At 41.7% G+C, this 10,904-nt stretch overlaps 1 protein-coding gene across 3 annotated transcripts in view; it reads left to right on the top strand.

The window, feature by feature from the left end:
- Positions 1–1,412: 1,412 nt before the first annotated feature.
- Positions 1,413–10,904, top strand: part of ASH2L (ASH2 like, histone lysine methyltransferase complex subunit) — a 28,451-nt gene continuing 18,959 nt past the window's right edge. For 2 of the 3 annotated variants that reach the window (XM_036109911.2, XM_036109909.2), the window contains exons 1-6: positions 1,414–1,649; positions 2,312–2,378; positions 2,492–2,637; positions 6,284–6,372; positions 6,642–6,736; positions 10,513–10,608. In XM_036109911.2, coding sequence (XP_035965804.1) covers positions 1,462–1,649; positions 2,312–2,378; positions 2,492–2,637; positions 6,284–6,372; positions 6,642–6,736; positions 10,513–10,608 — 681 coding nt within the window. In that variant the 5' untranslated portion in view covers positions 1,414–1,461. Of the gene's footprint in view, positions 1,650–2,311; positions 2,379–2,491; positions 2,638–6,283; positions 6,373–6,641; positions 6,737–10,512; positions 10,609–10,904 lie in introns of all 3 variants that reach the window. The other variant, XM_078069605.1, reaches the window with a different exon arrangement.

Here is a 10,904-nt window from a genome sequence, read left to right as displayed (position 1 = left end):
GTCCTTCTCATTGCATCATATCAGGGGGCAAATGATATCAATCTGATTTATTACTGGGGTGTTAACCTTGACCACTTAGCTAAGGTGGTGTCTGCCAGTTTCTCCATTGTAAAAATTACTATTTTCCTTTTTCACATTTTATTGTTTAGAAGCAAGTAAGTCCAGTCCACACACTCAAGAGGTGGGATTCAAGCTCTACCTCCTGGAGGAAGCAGCACCACAGATTTTGTGGCCGTACGTTAAAACCACCACTATAACTATTAAATATTTGGGGGGAGATACTTGGAGTCTGTGAAAGTATTCTTTCTTCTTAAAGTTTCACCCACTACTTTTAGACTTTATCACCATCAATTTTTAAAATAATCTATCAGCTGGTAACTCAATTACGTCCTCCTTCAATTTTGTTGAAAGCAAATACTTGGGAACCAATTGCAAAATCCAAATATCTACATATTTCCAAGTGTTCTTGTGTCTGGAGTCCCATAGGTTTGTACACCCTCGGGCAGTACATCATAGATCTGATTCAGGATTGGAGAGAGGTATGCCCTTCTTTTGTAAAATGGGAGAAGTGTCCTTAGGCAACTTTGGAAAAATCAGGATGTACACATTGATTTCCTGAAAACTGACCTGGTCTGAATACTTCATGAGGTTAGTATTCTCGAGTTTGAAGACATGGCTCTGAATGATTCTACTCCAGTGATTTCACCTACCAATACTGCCGTTAATTCCTCGAGTTCTTACCTTTTGGTCGATACCTGTTCCTTTCTCCAAGGCAAATCTTCTTTCAACCAGTAAGTCCTCTAGCAACTTGGCTTCCTAATTCGGGCTTCATTTTCCTCCTCTTAAAATATTAAGCGGCTTGCAGCTTCCAGAACACACACTGTTGCTTACCTCTACCGCCTGGATATTCCATCCACATCCCCTCTCCGCCTCACCTGTGTAGCTGGGGCTCTGGATTCACAGTCTAGGCTAGATGGCCACTTGAAAACGTGCTCAAAGTGGCAGATCTCGAGGGCTGTAGAGCGAACTGCTTCTGGGGCGGGGCAGTGAGTGCTAGCTAGCGTTTGTAGAAGTTTCCCACATTGCACGGTGAGGAATGTTTGCTGCACACCACAGCCTTCAGAGTCCGTAGGCACCCAGCGCTCTCAAGGCGCCTCGTCTGCGCGGTGATTTCCAGTGTTGGCCACGAAAACGCAGTGTCCAGCCCTGAAATGCAGTACGCCCTAGAGAAAAGCCAACTAGTATTCTTGCCTCCAACGCCTTCACCCGGAGCAGTCCAAACCCAGAGACCCCGCCCGCCTCGGTCTGCCCGCCCCACCTTAAAGCGGGCTGGGAGTGCCCGTTCCTCAGGCAGGCTGTGGACCCATCAAGGGCCTTTACTGTTTGAAGATTACAAAGCCAGTCAGCAACTCACGCGAGACGGAGATAGTATTCTCGCGAGAACTCTGGGAGGCGGCAGTGATGGCGGCGGCGGGAACCGGACCCGGACCCGGAGTGGATGCAGGACCCGGCCCAGCCGCGGCCGCAAATGCAACAGCGGCGGAAGAAGGGGAGACAAAACCGGTGGTAGCGGTGGCAACTGCCCCGGCTGGAGAGGGGACATCTGTTGCTCCAGCAGCGGAACCCGGTTCTGGAGAGGGAGAAAGCGGGTAAGACGTCCTGTAGCCCGAGGAGGACGCAGGAAGGGAGGCCCTCCCCTCTTGGAATCCCGCGGCTCCTGGGAACCCTCCTGCCCGCCCCCTCCGAACCTAGGCCCTGCAGCCAACGGCTCGCCCTGCCCCCTCCAGGACTGTAGTCCCGCCCGCCGCTGGGCCCGTCCCCTTGGCCCTCCCCTCTGAACTGTATCTGAAACTACGCCCCTTTCCGCACCTTTCGCGGTCTGTGAGAGTCAAGGTTCTTGTTCTCTCTCCTGCTTTTGCATCCTAACAGCGGGCTCGAAGCTCTCTCTTCTAGCAGACACCCCTCAAATATCCCAGAGAAGAAACCACTTTGCGTTGCCGGACTGGAAGAAGTAACGGTTCCTCTGAAAACAGTGGGAGAGCTGCGTCCCTGCGAACCTTCCCCAGGACCAATTCCATCCCATGTAGTTTTGTCTGTAAGGGCCGATTAGGCTTCCCTGTGCCCTATGGGCCTGCGTCTGTCTAGGCCATGTTCTTCCTACCCCGGGGCATCCAGACTGAGAACAGGCTTAGTTGAAAAAGCTGTAGGAGTGTGAAGTTCAGCTGGACTTTGATAATTGTCTTTGGGCATAGGCATTTTGAGGTTTGTTTCTCTTGAAAATTCTTACTTGAGTGCTTCCATTATCTTGTAGGGATGCAAATTCAGTCGACGTAGGTGGTGGTTTGGAGACAGAATCCTCTAATGGAAAAGATACACTAGTAAGTATTTCTTTTTGGATGTATGCAAGGCAAAATAGGTTTTAAACTTTTAAGTGAGTCAGAAATACAATTGGGTCAACTGACTTGATTTTCTGATTGCTCTGTGGACGCAGGAAGGTGCTGGGGATACTTCAGAGGTGATGGATACTCAGGCTGGCTCGGTGGATGAAGAGAATGGCCGACAGTTGGGAGAGGTAGAGCTGCAGTGTGGGATATGTACGAAATGGTTCACAGCCGACACCTTTGGCATAGATACCTCGTGAGTATTTTTTGTAGTCTCTACGAATCGCCTTGTAAAATAAATCTCAACATGTTCAACAGCTGAATAATAGTTTGTGGGCAAATATAAAAGCATATTATTTCCTATGTCTTCTAACCCCTGTTCAGTGAGTAGTAGGATTTGAATCAGAAATTGTTTTAATAAGCTGAGCGTGTTTTCTACCTATTGAGCTTGTTTTGAGCTTACAATCTGGTTGGGAAACAAAACTGTGCAGTTATGAAGCACTATATAAACAAATATGGGACAGTATCACTTAAATGTTGTATTGGGTGTTACGGATTTGGGGGTAAGGGTTGGTGTCTATGGTAGACAAACCCTGCTGTCAAAAATTTGAGATGACCAGTGCCTCTTCAGGCTTGAGCCATTCTTTTTCCTTTTGGCTTCTAACTCACTCCCTTTAAGTAAGTATCCTGTGTTCACTCCTCAGCATATTTCCAATCTTCCTCTTCTAATGAATCAAAATCATTTTATGATTGATTGAGAATAAAAGGCTTTTTGCTTTATTGTAGGGATTCAGTCAACAGCTAGCAAGTGCTCGATATTGACTCACTGTCTATGGAAATAATTATACTGCTGGCTCTCTGGTGTTCCTTATGGTCCATATTATGCAAGTAAATTTAGATTGTTTCAAGTCTGCATTATTAATTCTGAAATTCTTCCTCATTGGGTGGGTTTGCGAAGAAATACCTTCCTTTATAATTTTATGCTTTCTAGTTAAAAAGTTATAGTGGGTTTTAGAAATGCTAATGTTTAATTAACATGTGACTGGTGACCTAAGGTAGAACATTTAAAAAAGAAAAAAAAGTACTGAAGGATCTGGAAGAAAGAATTAATCTTAGTAGAAGGATCTGTAGGGAAAATATACAAGATAAGCAAAGCTGGTCACTTAGACAAGACCTAAAATCGGGCACCTTTGGCCAAGGAGAGTTTATTTGGATAGACAGAGCCTCGGAAATTTACCAGAGAGATAACTTGGGGTGATCTAAGGAAGAATCAAAGCACAGTTTGGAGTTTTGGTAGGAACAGTTTGTACCTGAATTTGAGAAGTTACACCTAAAGCCCAACTAGGTGGGACAGATTATCTTTCACAGCTGAGATGGAGGAAGCGAGCTAGCAGAGTTGGCAAAAGGCTGCTGTAAACACCTGATTGTATTTGAATTAAATAACAACTGCCTACATACCACTAGTTTGAGGCTTTGCTCTCTGTAGGTGATTTTATCACAGCGGGCTGTTGAACAGAAAGGTTTCGAGAGCCAGGTAAAGGCAAGGGAATTCAATCTTAATATTCACAAGAACGTTTCTTAATTTATTGAATGGTGGCAATAGACACACACTCGGGAAGCTTCTCTTTGAGGATACCTTAAGCAAGTTTCAGCTGAGTCCAAGATAAACTTGCTTTTATTTTGATTTCTTCTCTTACAACTTGAACCAGTCTTGTATTTTTCCGTTACTTTCTCCTTTTTAAGACTAAGGTCTCCCTGTACTCTACTTTTCCAGTCGTTGGGTGCAGTCTCCACCGCACCTCCTTCTCCAATGCATTGGTTCCCTCAGTTATATCCTCAGCATCCACCATTTTTTTTAATCTCTCCCTCCATTGGCATCTTTCTCTCTGCCTCTAAACAGACAAGTCTTCTCTTGCCCCCAAACTCCCCTTTTAGAAGATTTCATCTTTGTGATACAGGCACCCTTAGTGGTTAGAATCCTTTCACTTCCGCCCACCACCCCCCCCTTAGTCACCAAGCTTTACCAATTTTTTCTCTTCTTTGTACAGTCTTGTCCTTTCCGTTTATTAATTTCACCCTAGGTGAGGCCGAGGCCTTCTTTACCTTCTGCTGGAACGGCCAAAAAAGCATCTTACATACATTTGCTTTTTCTAATCTCTTCCTTCAGACCCATCCTGTCATGAAACTTATAATTTTAACCATGTCACTTCCCCTTCGAGGAGTTCCCATTCCCCACAGAAAAGAATCCAACTCTACCTGGCTCCTTGCACTTCTTACCTTTCAAGCCTTACTTTTTTTTTTTTTTTAACCATATCCCTGACAGATCCCCTCTCTGGGACAAATTTGTTTACGGCAGTTTGCCCCTCTGCCCCCTAGTTGGTCCCTTTCTCATCTCTATACATAGTTCACCTAGAGAAAAGAAAACTGACTCATCTTCTCAAATCCAGTTCATAACTTATGTCCTCCAAAAATCTTTTCTAACTCTTAAATGTGAAGTTGCTACTTGGATCCTTAAAGCTCTTATAGACTAATTGTCATCTGTAGAATTCCTTTGGTGATGAGACAAGTAATGTTTTGTGACTTGCGTGTTTTCCTGAATAATGATGTACATTTTTAAAAAGATTTTATTTATTTATTATAGAGAGAGAGAGCAGTGGGGAGGGGCTGAGGGAGAGGGTGGAGGGGAGAGAATCTCAAGCAGACTCTGCACTTAGCATGGAGCCCAATGCAGGGCTCGATCTCCCGACCCGGAGATCAGGACCTGAGCCAAAATCAAGAGTTGGACGCCCAACCTACTGAGTCACCCAGGCACCACACAATTATTTACATTTTTAATTAATCTTGTCATAGTGTCTGTTTGCCATTTCCAACAGTGTTATTGGCACCTTAAATAAAAATTTAAGTATTTAAATATAATTTATGTACAGACATTTATAAAACTGTATTTAAATATAATTTACATACAAATATTTAAATATAAATATATTTAAAGAGGCTGCTTTGGGCGCCTGGGTGGCTCAGTCGGTTAAGCGACTGCCTTCGGCTCAGGTCATGATCCCAGGGTCCTGGGATCGAGTCCCACATCGGGCTCCCCGCTCTGCGGGGAGCCTGCTTCTCCCTCTCCCACTCTCCCTGCTTGTGTTCCCTCTCTCGCTATGTGTCTCTCTGTCAAATAAATAAATAAAATCTTAAAAAAATAAAAAAAAAAATAAATAAATAAAGAGGCTGCTTTGCCTTCTTCCACAACTGGCCTGGCATACTTTTTTTAGGTGCTCAAATACTATAATAAAATAGCTTGGACAAGGTCCCAGTGAGACCCTTCCTGGTGCTGAATTATCTGCTATGGTAGATAATGTCTTACTAAATTTTTGTAACAGAAAAATCCAGGTAGGGACACCTGGGTGGCTCAGTTGGTTAAGTGTCTGTCTTTAGCTCAGATCATGTTCCCAGGGTCCTGGGATCAAGTCCTGCATTGGGCTCCTTGCTCAGCGGAGAGCCTGCTTCTCCCTCTGCCTGCAGCTCCCCCTGCTTGTGCGTGCATGCACGCTCTGTCTCTGAGAAGAGACAGAAGCAAGCTCCCCACTGAGCAGGGAGCCCAATGCGGGACTCGATCCCAGGACCCCGGGATCATGACCTGAGCTGAAGGCAGACACTTAACCATCTGAGCCACCCAGGTGCCCCCAAATAAAACCTTTTTAGAAAAATCCAGGTATTTGTAAAAATACAAGCCCTGTTTTGGTTTTGACGACCATTTTAAGTTTTAATAGTATATTACTATATTGACATTTTTTACCTTACTTTCACTGTGGGCAAAGGATCCTTGTTGATTCCGTTGATTTACTTCTCATAAAGAAATATGTATTGAGAAGTTCACTAATCTGTTTAATCTGGCTGTTCTGCAGATCCTGTCTACCTTTCATGACCAACTATAGTTTTCACTGCAATGTGTGCCATCATAGTGGGAATACCTATTTCCTCCGGAAGCAAGCAAGTAAGAACAAACTATGGAGTGCTGCAAAATTGTCCTCTGGTTAGCTGCAAAAGAAAAGGGACTTGGACGTAGCAGAATCAGGAAAACTCTTCCTGGTAGCTGGTAGAAGTTCGGGTTTAGCTCTGAATAATGGCTATTATCCATTCCAGATCAATGATGACTCTACTTTTTGCTGCTGTAATTGTTAGTTTGTGGACCACCTAGTTGAATATTCTTTTGGTAATAGGGATATAATACTACAGATAACTTTTTGTTTTTGTTTTTGCTAGACTTGAAGGAAATGTGCCTTAGTGCTTTGGCCAATCTAACATGGCAGTCCCGAACACAGGATGAACATCCGAAAACCATGTTCTCCAAAGATAAGGTAGAGAAGAAATTAATGTAATTGCAATTATGCCCAAGAATCAGGTGGAACTTTTAAAATATACTTTTCAACAATAAGTACTTTCCCCCCAATTTTTATGAATATATGACTATAGATTCAGTTGTTATGTGTTACTTATTTCATGTGATTTACTAACTTCTTGAATGTGCATAGTATGTCACTTGGCTTAGCTGTTAGTTGGATGAATCCTTAAATAGTTTTGGTTGGCTTTATAGAGAAGCAAACAACTGTCTGTCCCACAATTAATCAGATCTTGAGGTGGACCTTCTCAGCAGCTCAGTTTAGCTATATTTACAGATGGTTATTACAGCTTTTGTCAGAGGGAAGGGGATGGGCTTATTTAAATGAATTATCCTTTATTATTAAACTGCAAAACCACATGACCAAAGTCAGGAATCAAAATTAGATGATTAGCCCATCCATGAGTCTTTACTACTGTGATTCATGGTAAGAAAATGAAGTAAATTTTAAAACAGTGGAGTTTACATTATGCCTAGCGTACATTTATACCTACCCACTTTCATTTAAAACTGAAACAAAAATTTCACCAATGCTTACTCTCCGATCTTTTCCCTCTGTACTCTGTTATTTTCTATTTTAGTCAGTGCTAGTTTTGACCTACAAAATTGATTTTATAACCTACTAATTGCGATCTACAGTTTGAAAGACACTGGTATGGGGTGTCTGTTGAGACCAATATAGTTGGGATCAGATCTGCAAGGGATTTTCTACTGAATAGAAGTTAGGACTTAATCCTGCAGGCTGGAGTAGTCAGCAGACGGCCCCCTCACCTTCTTTTTATTCCTGCATTAGAGGTGTGCTGTGATCAGATTTGGTTTTTTTCTTATTTTTTCCCCCAAATTATTATTTTGAATTTTTCAAACATAATAGAAAAATTCAGATAGTACAGTGAACATCTGTTTATTCTTTACCTAAATTTGCCGGTTGTTAATATTTTATTGCATTTGCTTTATCACCCAGTGTCTGTTTTTTCTCCCTAAGCTATATGAGACTGAATTGAACACTATACCCAGTATTCTCTCATAACCACAATACGGTGATCATACTCAGAAAATTTAATGTTGATGTATACTACTGTCTAATATATGCAGATTTTATTTTTTATATAAAGTATATAGCTATATTTTCTCACTGTTATTCTTAATATCCTTCATAGCTTTTTCCTCCATCCAGGATCCAGGCAAGGATACACATTACATTTAGTTGTAATGTCTCTCTCTGTCTCTCTCTCTCTCTCTCTCTCTCACAACCCTGAGATCAGGAGTCGCATGCTTTCCCCACTGAGCCAGCCAGGTGTCCGTGTAATGTCTTTTTTGTCTTTAATCTGAAACAGTTCCTGAACTTATTTTACTTTTTTTTTTTTTTTGGTCTGCTATGGCATACATTTGTTTGTTTATTTATTTATTTATTTATTTATTTTATTTATTATTTTTTTATATTTTTTTATTTTATTTTTTTTTTTTAAGATTTTATTTATTTATTTGAGAGAGAGAGAATGAGAGAGAGCGAGTACATGAGAGGGGGGAGGGTCAGAGGGAGAAGCAGACTCCCTGCCGAGCAGGGAGCCCGATGCGGGACTCGATCCAGGGACTCCAGGATCATGACCTGAGCCGAAGGCAGTCGCTTAACCAACTGAGCCACCCAGGCGCCCTTGTTTGTTTATTTAAATAATCTCTACACCCAACGTGGGGCTCCAGCTCATGACCCCAAGATTAAGAGTTGCATACTCTGACTTGAGCCAGCCAGGCGCCGCGGTGTGCTGTGACATTAAAAATTTTGAGGAGCCTAGACAGTTGTTTGGCATGATCCTCCTCAATTTGCATTTATCTGATTGTTTCCTCATGATTGAGCTCAGGTTAAACTTTTTTTTTTAGAGAGGGAGGGGAGAGGAGGGGCAGAGGGGCAGCAGGAGAGGGAAGAGAAAGACTCTCAAGCAGACTCCACACCAGTGCAGAGCCCGATGCCTGATCTCACAACCCTGAGATCGTCACCTAAGCCAAAATCAAGAGTCAGATGCTTAACCAACTTAAACATTTTTGGCAAGAATATTATGTAGATAGTGTATATTTTTCTTGTATCACATCAGGAGGCATAAAATATTAGTTTGTTTTATTAGTAGTAGTCCTAAATTTGATTGCTTGGGTAAAGAGGAGGTATCACCAGATTTCTCCATTGTAAAGGGACAGACATATTCTCTGTAATTATTAAGCAGTCTGTGGGTGATGCATTGAGATTGTGTGACTGTCTTGTTCAAACCCTTTCAAGCATTGGTTTTAGCAACCACTGATTATCCTAGCCTGAATCAGGTTAATAGAGTAATCATTGTGAAAAAGAATACATTTATTGCTTGCAGTTCTTCTGTGAAAAGGGGTTTTCCTTTCTGTCCATCCTTTTTTTTTTTTTTTTAAGTATCACTGCGGATTTGTGGATTTTTATAGTCTCTTACTGGATTTCTGATTTCTGGTGCTCAGATTTGACCAGTGTAGCCCCATTTAGGCTGACTCCTGATACTTTGTGATATGTCCCTATCAGTTTTTGAACTCTTCCTTACTCTCTGGAACAACAGAATATTCTAGACTTCTTTTCGACTTTTCGACTTTCCCCGATTCAACCCTCGTTCCTTTTATTTTATTGTTTATTTATTTATTTTAAAGATACTATTTTTAAGTAATCTCTACACCAAACATATGGGGCTTGAAATTACAATCCCAAGATCAAGAGCCACACACTCTACTGACTGAGCCAGCCAGGCGCCCCAACCCTGGTTCCTTTTGGTAAAGATTTGGTTTTCTGGAACTAACTAGTGGAAGGTATTAGTGGTAGACTCTGACTCTGGTGGACTTGGGAAGAATGGTGAGAGTAGGGGAAGGTCGATGTCAGAAGATCAAACTCAGATATATTTTTAGTCACACCAGCAAGAACTGGCAAGGACCACAATCAAAGCAGCAGGGATAGAGAGGAGGCCGGATTGGTGAGAAATTTCTGAAATCTGAGAATTCATTTGGTGTTGGTTTAGATGTGAAAGTCGTACACAAGAGAAGAATCAAAGATGACTCCATGGTTTCTGGCTTGTGGTTCTAGGTGATAGGTGATTCTGAGCATTAAGAGCAAGAATAGAAATCGGCAGAGCAGGTTTGTGAGGTAGGATACAAAGTTTAGTTTTTTTGTGTTGTTTTGTTTTTAGAGGGTGGGGGTGAAATGCAGAGGAAGAGGGAGAGAGAGAATCTTAAGCAGGCTCCACACCCTGGATCTGGATGCGGGGCTCAGTCTCATGACCCTGAGATCATGACCTGAGCCAAAACCAAGAGTCAGATGCTTAACTAACTGAGCCACCCAGGCGCCCCCAAAGTTTAATTTTCTTACAAGAAGTTTGAGGTGCCTGTGGGGTGTCCACAAAGGGATGTTGGAAGCAGGTAGAAATAGGAACTCAGGAGAGAGAATGATTTAGGAGTATTTTCCAAATGGCACCCAAAAGAATGGGGTAGATCTTTCCCTCCAACTGGATTGTAAGCCCTATGTAGCTAAGATTTGTATATACTTATTTGAAATTCCTCACAGTCTATATGTTGTTTGCATGCAATTACATGTTTGTTTAATCGTGAAAAGACTAAACATGGATTTTTCTCTCAATTCTGACAAGGTCTTTGAAAATGCTGCAGTTTTCTTTCCTTTTTTGTGAGTATAACTTTGAAAGCAACTATAGAAATCTTAATATATTTTGTTTTAAAAATTAGGATATCATACCATTTATTGATAAATACTGGGAGTGCATGACGACCAGACAGAGACCTGGGAAAATGACTTGGCCAAATAACATTGTTAAAACAATGGTGAGTAGACTAAAATGATTAGACTCGACATTTCGAAAGTCAGTGTTCTTTGTAAGAATTAAATTTGTTTTAGTCTCACTGAAATAATGTGATGACTAAGAAAATGAGAACAACTTAGTTTTAAATCTTGGAGAGTAAGGTATCACTAATTGTAAATTTTAACAGGTTTCACACGTCACAAATTGTGTCTAAAGTGAATATCACCCTGGTTGTTTTATACACGACACTGATACCTTTGTCCACTGTACTTTTGCAAGTATAATTTTATATTGACATTGCAGACTATTTTTTCCTTT

The sequence above is a fragment of the Halichoerus grypus genome, chromosome 3, assembly GCF_964656455.1.
Source record: "Halichoerus grypus chromosome 3, mHalGry1.hap1.1, whole genome shotgun sequence".
NCBI classification, from domain to species: Eukaryota; Metazoa; Chordata; class Mammalia; order Carnivora; family Phocidae; genus Halichoerus; species Halichoerus grypus.
This window is presented reverse-complemented; position numbering and strand designations above follow the sequence as displayed.